Source organism: Hyla sarda, chromosome 5, assembly GCF_029499605.1.
Source record: "Hyla sarda isolate aHylSar1 chromosome 5, aHylSar1.hap1, whole genome shotgun sequence".
NCBI lineage: Eukaryota > Metazoa > Chordata > Amphibia > Anura > Hylidae > Hyla > Hyla sarda.
Genome location: NC_079193.1, coordinates 174,289,462 through 174,306,690, shown reverse-complemented (window position 1 = coordinate 174,306,690; position 17,229 = coordinate 174,289,462). Strand labels below are relative to the sequence as shown.

At 38.0% G+C, this 17,229-nt stretch overlaps 1 protein-coding gene across 15 annotated transcripts in view; it reads right to left on the bottom strand.

Moving 5' to 3' along the window:
- Positions 1 to 1,195: 1,195 nt before the first annotated feature.
- The window catches only part of PTPN3 (protein tyrosine phosphatase non-receptor type 3), a 258,163-nt gene continuing 242,129 nt past the window's right edge, over positions 1,196 to 17,229 (bottom strand). For 14 of the 15 annotated variants that reach the window (XM_056520787.1, XM_056520780.1, XM_056520784.1 and 11 more), the window contains 7 exons: positions 17,116 to 17,206; positions 16,391 to 16,452; positions 15,766 to 15,912; positions 9,981 to 10,109; positions 7,537 to 7,682; positions 5,874 to 6,009; positions 1,196 to 5,114 (listed from right to left, as the gene is read on the bottom strand). In XM_056520787.1, coding sequence (XP_056376762.1) covers positions 5,037 to 5,114; positions 5,874 to 6,009; positions 7,537 to 7,682; positions 9,981 to 10,109; positions 15,766 to 15,912; positions 16,391 to 16,452; positions 17,116 to 17,206 — 789 coding nt within the window. In that variant the 3' untranslated portion in view covers positions 1,196 to 5,036. The remainder of the gene's footprint in view (positions 5,115 to 5,873; positions 6,010 to 7,536; positions 7,683 to 9,980; positions 10,110 to 15,765; positions 15,913 to 16,390; positions 16,453 to 17,115; positions 17,207 to 17,229) is intronic. The other variant, XM_056520786.1, reaches the window with a different exon arrangement.

The following is a 17,229-nucleotide window of genomic DNA, read 5'->3' as shown; positions in this document are numbered from 1 at the left end:
TTCCTCCAAGCTCTGTTGTGCCCAGCCACGCCATGGCATGCCTCCTCCCCAACCTACCCCTCTCAGCTTTAACTGGCTGATACAGGGCTTGGCTTCCAGTTTTTAGAAGACCATCAGCCAAGACACAGGTATTTGATTCAGCTCATAACATGATAAAGAGCTGACCTTTAGTTAGCAGCTGGGTCTGGTATTGCAACTTAGCCACGTTCACTTAAATACCAGCCAGTACCAAAAGTATAGAGCCGAGCTTAAAAAACAATGAATGTGCACTCCCATGACGTTGCGGTTATTACATCGCCATGTGTAAAGAGGGGATCCAGTGATCATTTCTGTGGCTCAGTGGCACAAATGATTGACCCTCTCATGAAATAGAATTGCTTGCCTCCCATTGGCGTGTCTAAAAGGGTCCTAAGGCTCGACAATTTCCTTGTAACTGTGTTGGATAAAACTTTTCTTCTCCTTTGTTATTGTGACACTGGAACAGAGTAAGATTGAAAAAAAATAAATTCAATCAATGATTTCTCCACACAAGGAATTGGCAATGATGAAGTGTAATGTGGCTCTCATATAACGCTCTCCTAGATCTCCTTTAATGCTGCCATACAGAGTAAAGCTTAGGAAATTAACAGTCTACAAATATGTCAGTTTTACATAATGTTCATAATGGACAGTAGAGTGACTCAGCGGTTAGTGAATGTTGCCCGTGGGCACTCTGCTTTCCTCCCACACTCCAGAAACATACTGATAGGTTAAATGGCTTCTTATGAAACTAAAGGTTTGATGGTGACAATTTCAGTACAGTATATTGCTGTATACAAGCAGCGGAAAAGAATAAAAGAAAATATTTCTAATATAAAGGCCTTGTGCTTTCTTGGTCACCATGGTAATCTAGGGGGACAAAGTGACATTACTTAATAGACCATTATTTTACACAGCTTGCAGAGTTTGGGAACAGAGCACATTTTCTGCTTAATTCCATATTTACTAGTAATGAGATACCGTGGATACATTTAAAGGGGAACTCCGGTGGAAAGAAGTAGAAAACAAATGTTTTCAAATCAACTGGTGTCTGAAAGTTAAACAGATTTGTAAATTACTTCTATAAAAAATCTTAATCCTTCCAGTACTTATTCACTGCTGTATAAAACAGAGAAATGTGTGAATTTCTTTCCAGTCTGACAACAGTGTTCTCTGCTGACACCTCTGTCCGTGTCAGAACTGTCCAGATTAGAATCATATCCCCATAGAAAACCTCTCCTAAAGGGCAGTTCATGACACGGACAGAGGTGTCAGTAGAGAGCACTGTTGTCAGGCTGGAAATAACTTCACAAATTTCTCTGTAGTATATCTGTAGTATATAGAAGCTGATAAGTACTAGAAGGGTTAAGATTTTTAAATAAAAGTGATTTACAAACCTGTTTAACTTTCTTGCACCAATTGATTTGAAAAAACTTTTTTTCCCACCGGAGTTCCCCTTTAACTATTACTGAAATACTTTTTTAAGGACTAGTGTTTTTCACTAATACCATCTTTTCTGAAAATCTCAATAAAGCTTACTATACATTATCTGTTTTATATATTTGTACAATCTTGATTTGTAGCATTTGGGATTTATAAACTCTATAGATAGTTTTCCAACAAAAAATTCCAGTCATTTCAACAGATAACTTTTAACTATTATTTCAATTTAAAGTGAATGTTAGTCGCAATCTCAAAAGGTAATCACATAATAAATTATATACACATAAACTGTGATTTTTCCACATATATTCTAACAAGCACAATACTATAGTTAAGGACACTTTGGTTAGCTACAGAATAACATGGCAATACACTGGAGTTCAGGACACAAAGACTGTCAGTTTCCGAATATTTCCAAATAAAAATTGCAGACATAGTAATAAACAGTATAAATTAGAAACAAAATAATACAACTACCAGTGAATTCAAAGAAATCAACCTCACTTTTAAGTTACTACATAAGTATTGGCTTTTATTTTGTTTGGTTATATAAGTATTAGAGATGTACTGCTGGCTAATAAAGTGTTGTCCAACTTCTGGGACCCCATTGAGAATGAAAGAGATGTACAGTCGTGGCCATACAAATTGCAGCAGTTTTCAAAAAGAAGGGTCAATAAATATGGAAGCTTTGCATAAACTAATGTATTTGTCAATAAAAGTTTAAAAATGTATGAAATGCTTAATTGTACTTCAGTATACCATACAAACATCAAACTAAAAGATCTAAAAGAACACTGAAAGTATCAAAATGTTTGGCCATGACTGTAGTGCTGATTACATTCCCTGCACCACAGCTCCCAGTTACCTGGCTGCTCAGGGAGCTGTAACGTCTCATTATTAAAGTGATTGGGACCTTCCGCAGTTCTTTGCACACCACTACAAAAGTACTGCATCCCCTTTATTCCAACTATCGGTGAGGAGACCAGAGGCCTGCTACCTACCAATTGTAGTGATGGCATATTCCAGCTATATGCCACCTTTTATACATATATACTATACATTTTGGACTTTTAACATCTTTTGGTATTGGTAATAGATTTTAATGAAAATACATTTCTTTAGACTGGGATCATGATCACTAAAGGTCAAATATTGCTTGGAAATGGGGCCAGTTCTTTGAAAACTAACATAAGGTAAAGCTCTGTCTACACTTACAATAGTGTTACAAACTGTACTATTCTCTCTGATAAAATATTCTAAGTCATCTGCCAGGAACTGTGTGCATTTGGAAAAGGTCTTTCCTGAAATTCAGTATATATATATATATATATATATATATATATATATATATATGTATGTATTTTCCAAGTATACTAAACACTATAATCACAAGCCTTTAAATACTTATGAAATCTTATGCAGGTCAAATAGAGCATTGTGCCACTATTTTTCAATATTTTACACATCTTTAATACAGTTTTAGGGTGCGTTCACACGGAGTAATTCAAGAGGAATTTACTTGAGTAATTCCTCTTGAATTCTCCGCTACAAACTAATGCACATCTCCTCTGCCCATTGACTTTAATGTTATTTCTGCTGTCCTGTTCACACTGCGGAAATTCTGATAGCAGAATTCCGACGCTGAATTCCGTTCCGCTTGAAGAAAGAACATGTTCATTCTTCAAGTGGAATCCGCTAGCAGAAATCAATTGAAGTCAATGGTAAAAAAAAATTCCGCCCGACATCATTTTCGCATGGAATTAGCACACAATTTGCGCGGAAATGGCTGAAAAACCCTTCACTTCTTTCTCCCCCATGTCCGCGCGCAATTCTGCGTGCAATTCCGTGCAAATTGCGCGCAAATTTCGTGTGGAAATAAAATAATTTTTTCCGCCGGTAAATTTTTCGCCATGAATTACTCTTCATTTACTCTGTGTGAATGCACCCTGTGTGAAAACTGTCAGCTTGCTCGCCCCACAGTAGTGCAGGGGACGCTGATCAGTTTGATGCCTACCGTGGGCAGAGCTGTCCAGCCGAAATCCTCAATTTTCTGTATATGCTAATTAGGTGCTAACTGGCACAGGCGGGGTTACTGGCACTCAGACGTCAGCGCTGCTCGTCCGCAGCCCCGCCCAGCTCATCAATATTCCTTCCCTCCCTCCACCTCTCCCTCTTCATTACAGAGCGGGGAGAAGAGGGAGAGGCGGAGGGAGGGGAGGAATACTGATGAGCTGGGTGGCGCTGACGTCAGAGTGCCAGTTAGCACCTAATTAGCATATACATAAAAACAAAGATTTCAGCCAAACGGCAGGATGGATCTGGGCACGGTAGGCATCAAACTGATCAGTGTCCCCCGCACTACCGGCCAGTACCACTGGTTAGTGCGGAGGGAGCAAGCTGACTGTTTTCCTTTAATGTAGAGAAAAATGCCCGTAAAGTGCTTTCCAATTCTATTGGAGAAAAAAGTCATTTCATGTTGTTTATCTATGTGCTCATGGGAAGGACTTTTGCCAGTAAATAAGTGAAAGCTTGTGCTATTTTATTGGAATTTTGAGGTATTACTAGATAAAGAGGTTGTCTAGGCACACTTTTCCACTCAAATGATATTAAATGGGGAGCAACATAGTTGCATGCTTTGGGGTACAGTTGTGGAGCCAACTGTTCAACACCCAGACAGTATCATGTGCGGGACCCTTACACAATAATTTTTGGTTAATGAATGGTTGGCTCAGCAACTGTACCACTGAGCATTAAGTCGCATTTTTCTAGACTTAATAACACATTTGCTAATTTTACTATGATATACTGAGTAAATATACCATACTACTTACATGAAATCCCCAAATATAAAAGACCATTTTTAGGTGGATGTGAAATGCAGAAGTAATTCTGTATTGCCACAAAGAAAGGCTTATTGGAATGCAGAGATAACTAATTGAGAAATGTGCATTTCTATGTCCTGAAAGGCATGCAGTCAAATTATTCACATAGACATTTTTTTTTTAACAGTAAATTTAACATTTAACAAAAGTGTTTTTTATCATAATTCTAGTCAATATAAATCCTGTAGTGTGATATTTTTACACAATGTCACTTAATCTACTGAATCTAATTGGGGAGATTGTGCCATAGAAATATTCTAAATAAATATTACAAAATCTGAAATACATAGTGGCGATTATTTCCTAAAAAGTATTTTTTGGCACTCAGAAAATTATTAAAAATAATATATATATGCTCTTTCTTTTTACTAGGTTTCTCTGGTTTTCATTGGTCTAAACTGTCTACAAATGCAGTGGCTATACTTACAAATGACAGTAGATTTTCAATAGGTATATGACTAAGGCAAAACAAGGTATTTGCTAGTGTTGTTGTGATTAAAAGAACTTTGTGAAAACATTTATGGAAATGATTTATACAGATTTCTGAACAGATATACACAACATATTATATACATATACACAGACATAGTTTAAAATGCTTTACGAAAATTTAAAGTGCCACCAATGTGCTCATGTTCTTGAGACATTCTGTTGTTCTTTGTGGAAGCTCCTTGGATATGAAGGTTCATAAGATCAACTTTGATGTAATGGCTGCACTAAACCGTCTTGGTAAACTCGCAGAATGGCCTCACAGACAAACTTATATTGACTCTGTGGGGAAAAAAAACCCAACATAAATACTAAGCCAAGGAAATATAAATTAAAATCTGGAATTCTGACAAATACAAGAAAAAATCCTTTACCCTAATTTTAGAAGTGTAACAAGCATAAGTATTCATTCTTAATGATTTGGACAAATAACTTACCGAAAAAGTTTACTGACAGTGCCGTAGATGTCTCTTTTATACCTAAATATTGACTGTGTTTTTCTGTTTTGAGTGGACAGATCAGAAGTGTTGCTACTTGTATTTGAGCCACCAATTCAGTAATGCTTGCCTCTTAGTGCCCCTGCTCTGTAATTTTCTACCCCTGCTCTGTAACTGTGCCTCCCTCTCAGTACTGCACCATCTTAGTGCCCCACTTGGTTAAAATGCATTTTAGTGCCCCACTATATAGAAATTGCCAATTAAGACCCTACTAAGTACTCCTCAGTGCTGAAGCCGGTGGTTGGCTGGAGATCCAGGGCACAGAGTAAAAAATCTGACGCTTGCTCCCTGGGTGCCCGGTGCTAGTGATCCTCCTGGGATAGATCATGTAATGTAACTGCATTACTTTCCTACATGATATCCTATTCTGCTGCAAAGTGGCTGATATTTTAACCAACAGTATAACCTTGCTGTTGTATATGTATGTTCTTCTCACATCCAAACAGTAAAAGTAAGCAGCACTAGGTAATATTGCCACAATGTAATATTAACTGAAGTGATAAACTAATTTGTATGAAAGCAAATAGATGTGCATTTTCCTTACAGATGTCTGAACCATCATAGGCCTCTGGTCTCGCATTTGCCTCACAATGTCCAAAGGATAGACTGGCTGGTTTTGTTCAATCAGGCACATTGCAGTTTCCATGGTTATCAGGACACCAGTGCGACCTATCCCAGCACTGCCAATAAAAGGTAATATTGTGTTACAAACTAATATATTAAAGTTATGTATGCAAGATAAAAAACATTAACTTGAATAAGAAAGAAAGAAGAGTCTTTTATGCAATAATTTCTCTATATAACTTCCTGTTTTGTTTATCCAACAGATCATAGATAAATGACTGAAAAGTATATCAGGTATTCACATACAGAATTTCTGTAACATAAGTGTGATGATGTATAGGATTTGTTCAGTTACAAAACAGAAAATACTTAACCAGAACAGAAATGCTGTCTGATACTACCAAAGATTTATATGTCACACTTTACAACAGATACATTTAAGGTTTTCAGTACTTGGGTATTTTTCTGCTTATTTGCTGCTGTGTATTTTCTACCCAATGACGTCAATGGGTAGCAAAATTTGCTGAAAAAATAATCAGCATGTGTGACCCTACCCTTTAACAATAAAAAAAAACTAAAAAATAGTACTAGGGACCATACGGTGGATCACACAGACTACTTTTATTTCCTGTGCCTCTGATTTTACATAGAGGCACACAGAAGCCCCAAACAGTGGCATTCTGCTATTAGGGTGCGTTCACACTACATAATTCCCGTGGAATTCCGCGTGGTGAACTTTAACATCAGTGTTAATGGGTCTTATGCGAGACCCACTCAAACTGAGCAATTTCAGTGGTGGACAATTTCCCCGCTGAAATTGTTCTGCGCAAAGAAGGAACATGTTCATTCTTTGCGCGTAAGTAACAGACTGAATCTCATCTAAAAACCACAAAAATTATGTGATGTTGCTATTATTTTGTCTATCCCCCATAATCACAAAAACCACAAAAATTATGTGATCAGCCTGTTTAGATTTTTTAGTCCATGGTTGGCTAAAAAAATAAGTGCATGGCATGATCGGACAAATTAAAAACCCACACTGATCTAGTAGTATTCCCCCTTATCAGATCACAAGTCTTACAGTGGAATAGAATTAATCCTACCTACTATTATATGGACAGAGATGGATAAAACAGTTATGACCGGTGAGAAACACCTGCTAATGGAACTCTGTGGCCCACATTTATCATTGTAGGTGTAAGTGAAGCATTTTTTTACGCATTTTTTTTTTTGTGTGTGCTGATAATGTGTAGAAACACCACATTTATTAAATGGTCGAAGAGCATTTGATCAATTGTGTGCAGGTCACATTTTCTGAAATTTCTGTCATCAAATACACCAAAAAGCTACACCATGTCTGGGCTGGTGTAGTTTTAGAGACTTTTCAGTGGCTTTTCACCTTTTTTGCTCCTTGTCACAAAAAGGCACAGTTGATAAAACCCGTCCAGATCATGTGTGTTGCCAAAATCAGTGGATTGCAACTCAAAATCAGCAGAAATGTGTAAACAGGTGCAAAAAAAATGAGCAAAAAACCCTGCTTGCTTCTTTTTTTTTTGCTCCTTTTTAGACACAAAAAACAGTCTAAAGACAATGATAAATGTGGGCCTGTGTATTTACAATCTGTTTCTAACTAATAAAATTACCTGCAGTGTACAAGCATGGGTTGCCTTTCCACTCTCTTTTGCCTCACACAGGTGACAAATTCGAGGAAATCCGATGATTCATCTGGTACTCCGTGATCAGGCCAAGCGACATATTGCAAGTGAGAAACTGGAAGCTCTTCTCCTGTCTTTAAATAAGAGTTGGATCACTCACACTATTCTTATGTCCACACATTTGCTTTCAGACACGTGTATTGGTATGACATTCCAAAAAGAAGAGAATGGAAGTTCCTAAGTTCTTGTATATTACTATTCTGTTGATTATCTGTACTTTTCACTGAGCTGTCAGATAAGGTGTGAATACTAGGCTCAGGATGTATGATTAGGAGTTAGGGGAGGTGTCACGCCCCTCAGATTCCTAATCATAACTTTTAAAATATTTAAAAAAATGATTTGGACTGACCACAAGGACAAGTATTACATGTAGTGTAAACTTTAGCTACATCATTAATGATAGTAAATAAGTAACTTCTATATTGCATTCCACAGTTGTATCAACACATATGGGCACACAAGGCCAAATCACATATTGAGCAGTATAGTTTTAGCATGTAACCTTGAGATGATACATAGGATAAGGTTAAAATTGGTGCTAAAAGATTAAAAAAAAGGTCTGTTATATATATATATATATATATATATATATATATATATAAACATCAATTATGCCCATGGATTCTGTATATTACATCAACTGCCCCACTTTAAAGGAAAACTCTCAGCAAGTTCACCCATACTAAACCCAATGCACTGGGTTATAGTGTGGGTGAACAGGAGTTGATACAGGGGTCACTTACTTTTTTTTGTCCAGTAGCTGCCGAGTTATGTGCATGTAAAGTTCCTTACTTCTGTCTATAATATGCGCTTCAAGGCGGGACCCCGCTTCTAAGCCCGCCCACATTTTATAAATATTCATTATCTTCAACTTCACGTCCTAGCAACGTGGAGTCACATATCCCCTGAGGGCGGCTCTCTGATTGAAGAGCGCATGACGTGCAAGCTCTGTGTACTGTTGTTGCTCTGCACAGCGCCACTGTACATGCGCTGTCCCTCGCTACACCCGGAAGTTGGGAGTAGCGGGACTTCAATAGCCGTACACTTACACCATCATGTGCATGCGCTCTGCAACCAGAGCGCTGCACTCAGGGATATGTGACTCCACGTTGCTAGGACTTGGAGTTGCAGATAATGAATATTTATAAAACAGGGGCGAGCTTAGAAGCTTCAGTGCAGGAGGCTGAAGCAGATGGCCATAATATGAAGCGCATATTATAGACAGAAGGAAGGAAGTTTACAGGCACATAACTCGGCAGCTACTGGACATAAAAAAGTAAGTGACCCCTGTATCAACTCCTGTTCACCCACAGTACAACCCAAGTATTGGGTTTAGTGTGAGTGAAATTGCTGACAGTTTTGCTTTAATAAAAAATGGGCTTCTGGAAAAGCAGCCCCTTCTTCTATGTGTTCATACAACCCTTTCATTGAAACAAGGACTTGTTAAACCTTATTCTAGTACAGATAATTACAAGTACATGCAGTGATGGCAATTACATACATATAAATAACACCACCGGTTCAACAAGGATTCACATTTTATTTTTTATTCCTATTTGATTAAAAGAAAATAATAAATAATAATAATAATAATCAGCTTTTCTGTATTAAAGGGTTTTTCTGTCTAAAGTTTATCAATGACCTATCCTAAGGGTAAGTCACTAATTTCAGGATAGTGGGGTGCCAACACTTGACAACACCACTGATCAACTGTTTGCCAGAGCTGTGACACCCGCATTTAAAGTGAAGCAGCAGGCAGACATCACCATACATTGTGAAGTGGCCAAGCTTGGTTACTGAAGACACTTTTTCATCTTGTACACTACATAATGATTCTAGTGTGGCTTTATTATGTGTCATATAGGAAGATTATGACTATGGTAAACATATTACACAGTTTCTAGTGTTTCTTTGCCACACTGCCTTAACAGTCCTTTTATAGATAATATGATGTGCCTAATAAAGTAGATAGAGAGTTAGGCCAACTACAATGTAAATGTATACAAAAATAGAAAAAAACAGAGGGCACAGTCAAAATTAAGCAGACTTGATCCAAATAATATAACTCAGGCCCATTCGTGTTCAGTAGCCGAAGTTGCTAAGTGTAGCTACTGCCGAGGTGCAGATAGCATCCAATATATAAAATGAAAAGAGGTGAACTTGCACTCACCGTCCATGTAGTTCATTCATTCAGGGGACCTCCGTGCGGCAGGGATACGCTCAGATGAGAGCGCTCAGAGGCTCTCATCTGAACGTCTCCCTGCCGCACGGAGGTGCCGTGAATGTCAATGTGCTTAAGTTAATTAAAACATTTTTACACTTGGGGCCGAAAAAATAATCCCCAAAACAAGACAAAAAACACTGACTTTTACCTCTATGTTTGTTAATATCATTTCCCTGAAGACATAAGCAATTGTACAGACTTCAGAATTACACGTTACCCGAAAACTCCCATATTCCATTAGATCAGGGGGGTCAGGCCAATATTGTTGACATTTGGTCTAAAGAAACAAAAAGGTTTATTAATTTACTGAAGTATTAAATAAATTATACACACACATATATATATATATATATATATATATATATATATATATATATATATACACACACACACACACACACACACACAACTGGGGAGGGGGAGGGGATAGGTTAAATGCACAAAAATGTGCAAATTTTACACTATGCTCATCAAGTGGGTGGAGCTTAGCATAAAGTGGGTGGGAAAGAAATGTGGTCTCCCATGGAACCAAATGTATTACAATTTACGGTAGAGAGGTAGTATATTTATGGATCATTTACTGCCACTGACCAAGGGATGATGGTCCTTTAGTCTCGGCTATATACTGCTTATATACTGCTATCACATGTATGATTTATATCATAGCTGAACTTACAGGTATCTGTTGCTGTTACTATATGTGTTGACAAATTGAAAAGGCAGTTAATTCTGCTGATACTTCACACTTTGTTAGGACATGTTCACACAGATTAAAACAGTGCTGAAAATTTCACAAAAAAATCAACACAGAATTCATGCACATTTTGGTGCCGATTTTGATTTGGTTTTCCAGCCCAGATATCAAAGGAAGTTCAAAGTGAAACCACAAGCAAGGAATAATATGTCACTTCGTTTTTCACATGGAAAAAATGCTGTAAAAAAATGCAAGTATCACACTTTTTTCATCAAGTCTCTCACTGAAATTATTGTAATCTGTAAGAACAGTGGTTTTTCAAGTTAATACCCTTAGTTAAAGGGGTACTCCGGTGAAAACCTTTTTTCTTTTAAATCAACTGGTGGCAGAAAGTTAAACATATTTGTAAATTAGTGTACGTGTTATAAATATAATATATTTATAGATACCAGTCCTCAAAAAGTACTGCAGGTACAGAGTGAAATAAAGTAATTATAGTAAAGAATAAAGAGATAGAACAGATAGTATAAATGAATGCAAAATTTATTTATAGCAAATGGTGTATGTCGTCACCTTTAGCAGGGCCCTTGCGTGGGGTGAACGGCAATACTATTTAATAACAATAATATGTATAGTATATAGTAATAATTAAAAAATATAAATTAAAAATTAAAAAGTATTCACTAGCATTAATAAAATTAATAGAAATAAATAAAATATTGCTTGGATAGATATGCTATATGTAGAAATATTCTCACTCGCTAATTGCACTTAGTTCATTTGGTGTATTAGATCCATATGATATATGATTTAATCCATCCTCACAGCCCCGGTGTGAGTCCCGGACATCTCATCCACAGGCCGGACGCCTGCCGTGCCAGCCCGGGACCCACGAACCACCGGAGAACCACTCACCCATTACACAGACGGGCTCACACAAGACGGAGTCGTCCCCAGCACAGGACGCAGTCGTGACAGCCGTGCCAGCCAAAGCAGAAACCTATCCTGCAGTGGGTGAGTGGTGCTGTGCACCGTAGATTATTACAAGCGATACACAATCAGTACGCTTCCAAGTTACCGTCATAGTCGGCACTATATCACCAACGAACTATACCTATGAACTGTATCCACTGAACTGCATCCGCTTAATATAATTCTACGAACTATATCATATGGATCTAATACACCAAATGAACTAAGTGCAATTAGCGAGTGAGAATATTTCTACATATAGCATATCTATCCAAGCGATATTTTATTTATTTCTATTAATTTTTATTAATGCTAGTGAATACTTTTTAATTTTTAATTTATATTTTTTAATTATTACTATATACTATACATATTATTGTTATTAAATAGTATTGCCTTTCACCCCACGCAAGGGCCCTGCTAAAGGTGACGACATGCACCATTTGCTATAAATAAATTTTGCATTCATTTATACTATCTGTTCTATCTCTTTATTCTTTACTATAATTACTTTATTTCACTCTGCAGTACTTTTGGAGGACTGGTATCTATAAATATATTATATTTATAACACGTACACTACATAGCTATAGGCCTTTTGGGTGAAGGTAACACCGTTAACCTCAAGTACTATCTCTATCCTAGGTGAGCTACACACACCACATATTTGTAAATTACTTCTATTAAAAAATCTTAATCCTTCCTGTACTTATTAGCTGCTGAATACTACAGAGGAAATTATTTTCTTTTTGGAATGCTCTCTGATGACATCACGAGCACAGTTCTCTCTGCTGATGTTTTTATAATAATAATAATGCTTTATTTATTATTGTCCTTAGTGGGATTTGAACCCAAATCCCCAGCACTGCAAGGCAGCAGTGCTAACCACTGATCCACCTTAGCATACAACTGCTATGCATGGTTGCTAAAATGGACAGAGATGTCAGCAGAGAGCACTGTGCTCGTGATGTCATCAGTGTTCCAAAAAGAAAGGAATTTCCTCTGTAGCATTCAGCAGCTAATAAGTACTGGAAGGATTAATATTTTTTAATAGAAGTAATTTACAAATATGTTTAACTTTCTGCCACCAGTTGTTTTAAAAGAAAAAAGGTTTTTTACCGGAGTACCCCTTTAATGGATTTGTGGTGTCCCAGCACCAAAGGCTGTCCTGTGGGCTAACTGCTTTGGGCATCCCTGCTGGCTATATGTTGGGCCCACTGCTCCATTGTCTAACCTGTAATAATGTGATTTATTGCTGTGTCATGTTATGTGTTAATTTATGCTCTGTACCTTTAAGGGATTGTGGCCCTAATACACAATGGGAGACCCCCAAACCTAGCCCTTAACCCCTTAAGGACCCAGCCAATTTTCAGTGTAGGACCCGGCCATTTTTTGCACATCTGACCACTGTCACTTTAATCATTAATAACTCTGGGATGCTTTTACTTTTCATTCTGATTCAGAGATTGTTTTTTCATGACATATTCTACTTTTTGTAAGTGGTAAAATGTTGTCGATAATTGCATCATTTCATCGTGAAAAATTCCAAAATTTGATGAAAAAATAGAAAATGTTAAAAAAAAATTACATTTGAAGCTCTCTGCCTATAAGGAAAATGAATATTCCTAATAAATTATATATTGATTCACATATACAATATGTCTACTTTATGTTTGCATCATAAAGTTGACATATTTTTACTTTTGGAAGACATCAGAGGGCTTCAAAGTATAGCACCAATTTTTCACAAAATTTTCAAAATCTAAATTTTTCAGGGACCACTTCAGTTTTGAAGTGGATTTGAAGGGCCTTCTTATTAGAAATACCCCATAAATGACCCAATTAAAGAAACTGCACCCCTCAAAGTATTCAAAATGACATTTAAAAGGTTTGTTAACCCTTTAGGTGTTTCACAGGAATAGCAGCAAATTGAAGGAGAAAATTCAAAATCTTCATTTTTTTACACTGGCATGTTCTTGTAGACCCAGTTTTTAAATTTTTACAAGGGGTAAAAGGAGAGAAATCTTCCTAAAATGTTGGGAGTTGTTGTTTTGCAACAGCTGGAGGCTCCATTTTGGAAACACTGCCGTACAATACTTTTTCATTTTTATTGGCGGGACAGTGTAAGGGGGTGTATATGTAGTGTTTTACCCTTTATTATGTGTAAGTGTAGTGTAGTGTAGTGTTTTTAGGGTACATTCGCACTGGAGGCTTTACAGTGAGTTTCCCACTAGGAGTTTGCACTGTGGCAAAAAATTTGCCGCAGCTCAAACTTCAAGCAGGAAACTTACTGTAAACCCGCCTCTGTGAATGTACCCTGTACATTCACATGAGGGGGCAAACCTCCAGCTGTTTCAAAAATACAACTCCCAGCATGTACTGACAGACCGTGCATGCTGGGAGTTGTACTTTTGCAACAGCTGGAGGCACACTAGTTAGAAAACCTTCAGTTAGGTTCTACCTAACTCAGTATTTTTCAACCAGTGTGCCTCCAGCTGTTGCAAAACTACAACTCCCAGCATGTCCTGATCGCCGAAGGGCATGCTGGGAGATGTAGTTATGTAATACCTGGAGGTACGCAACTACAACTCCCAGCATGCAGAGACAGCTGTTTGCTGTTTGGGCATGCTGGGATTTGCAGTTTTGCAACACCTGGAGGGCTACAGCTTAGAGATCACTGCAGAGTGATCTCCAAACTTTGGCCCTCCATTTGTTTAAAAACTACAAATAACACCATGCCCAAACAGCAAACTACTGTTTGGGCATGCTAGGAGTTGTAGTTTTGCAAGATCTAGAAGGCCACAGTTTATAGACCACTGCACAGTGATCTCCAAACTGTAGCCCTCTAGTTGTTGCAAAACTGCAAATCCCAGCATGCCCAAACAGCTGTCTGGGCATGCTGAGAGTTGTAGTTTTGCAACATCTGGAGGGCTACAGTTTAGAGACCACTGTATAGTGGTCTCAAACTGTTGCCCTCCAGATGTTGCTAGGCAACTCATCGGCTTCCGTAGGATCCAGGGAGCCGCATCGCCATCCTCTTCTACCGCCGATCGCCGCGCGCTGCCGATGGGTAAGTGGACTTCGGCGCCGGTCCTCCTCAATTTTCCCATTCTGCCCGGCCTATTGTGGGTGGGCAGAACAGGGAGACCAAAAGTTAAACCCCCCGCCTCCGATATGCTATTGGTCGTCGCTTCTAGACAACCAATTGCAGGGATAGGAGGGGCGGCACCCCTGCCACCTCACTCCTATCCCTTCAGGGGGATTGTGGGTGTCTTGGACAACCCCGATCCACTTATTTTGGGGTCATCGGGTCACCTGAGACCCGTATGACCCGGAATTGCTGCAAATTGCCGGTGTGAATTCACCAGCGATTTGTGGCTATCGCCGACATGGGGGGGATCTGATGACCCCCCTGGGCACTTGCACGTGGTCCTTGATGATCGATATCAGCAATCATGCTGGTCCGGTCCCCGCCCGGCGGGGACCAAAATTCCTACGGGCGTACAGGTACGTCCTGGGTCCTTAAGTACCACGTGTCAGGACGTACCCATATGCACGGTGTCCTTAACAGGTTAATGTAGTATAGGGGGGTGTCTTGTATAGTAGTGGAGAGTCTAGAGGAGAGTGAAGAAGGAGAGTGTGTTCCAGCTAGCAAGCTGAGGAGAAGTCAACTAAATTCCACAGCCACGCCAAATCTCAGGAAAAAACCCCGGCGCTTAGGTGAATTGTCAAAGTCTGGCAGTAAGCAAAGCTCTTGGGGAAAATCTCTAATTCAGTCATCTAAGTTAAGGCTTTCAAGTCAGCGTGTGCTGCTAGTAATCTTAATGTTGCATTCAACAGCCACTACAACTCCCAGCAAGGCGACAGGCTCCCCGGGTTCCACTCTGCCCATCCCTCTGCAACCAAAGCCTGTATTGTTTAAGTTCATTTGAATACATCCAGCAAAGTAAAGAGAAAGTTATCCGTAACCTGGCATCTTTGAATTTCTCATCCCGCACCTGGCCAAGGGGAAGCTGTTGTATCCTCGGACCGTAGGTTAACGGTGCTATGGTGTCACAAAGTTAAACATTAAACCACCTCGAGTCAAGCACAGGATCTATACACCCTGCACCCCATTCAGTAGCACTAGTGCGCCACAGATGTATACCATAGCATCATTTGAGTCACAATTTTTAATACAGGTGTACTGGTGCCTCTGCATTCTGTTATATTTTATTTTGTGACTTAAGAAAAAAAATTTTTTACTACAAAAAAGACAAGGAATTACCCTTCCTCGCTCTGTTAATGTTGTTAACATAATGACAAGTGTTAGTCTGTTGTCCCAAACCATCTGCCAGAAATGTGCACACGTATGAGGAAGGGGGCCTTGAGTAGCAATGTATCTGTTTACAATATTAGTTGTTGGAATTTCCATCTGCAAAAAGAAAACAATTAAACTACAGTTACAACATGTAGGGCCATGTGTACAAAAAATAATCAATCATTTCCCAGATTGGTTGCTACAGGCAACACTTTAAAGAGCAATGACAGCTAATTCACCTGCACTAAACCCAGTATACTGGATAATATTCTGGGCTGACAAAAGATCATTTTTAGTAATAATGATCTCCCTGCATAGAATTGGATAATAACATTCTAATTACCTGCAGCTGCCACTAGAGGGAGATGGCTGTAAATAAATATTTCTACATGTTCTGAAGTAAAAAAAAAAAAATAATCTTAACTTCCTTTTAGAAATAATATTTTCATGTCTGAGGATACGTTTATTCTTTACCTGATTTACCTACAGGCACTGCTGAAATAAAACTACTCCTTTCTTAATATCTTTATAAATAGGTGATTCCTATTCTGTCAAATTTACACAAAAGCTTTACGAAATTGTATTTACTCACATTTACATAACTTGCGTTTATGTAGTCCTCATTCCCCTGTAAAATTACTCGCGTTGCATCATCTGCATGTAGGAAATACAATATAAAGATCTTCAATGAGTTTTGCTCTATAAACCTTTCAAAACAATTTTATGCTGTCTATTAAACAAGATGAAACATAAATTAACTTGTCAATATATTAATGGCAAAGATCATTTTTGTAAATATTATACAAAAAAATGTACATACAAGCTTATCTAAATCAGACCATAAAGTAGCTTTACACGTCAGTCTCTATTTACAAGTGCAGGTTTAAGTCATTTTTTAAACCGTTTTGGTAAAAATTATATAAAACTGCATTTAAAAAGCAAACAAAAATACATTAATACATACAGATGAAAACATACCATTATGTTGCCCAAGATTGAGAAGACAAAAAACAAATTAATCATATTTATCACCCAGGATATGTACCTAGAAAGGCTATGTAGTATTTTGATCAGTATTTTATCTAAATGGATCAGATGTTATTGGGTCACAGAAACTGCAGTGATACATGGCGTCCATCTAAACTTGTTACTCTATTAAAGAGGGCTTCGAGCAGGGAAGGACAACTTTATGACATCCATATTCCCTAATATTATAATGGAAATAAGGTGTATAGTTGGTACAATCCACTATATGATATGTCCATGTGTGTAGATTTGGTTTAACTGCTACTAACAAAGTTTGATATACATACTTACAAGGTAAGACATCTTTATATCGGTTTTTATCCATATTTTGACCAGTCTTTGCACAAATAATAGCAAGCCCTGGTTTCTTCCGATATAATTGCTGTAAAACATGAATTATATAAT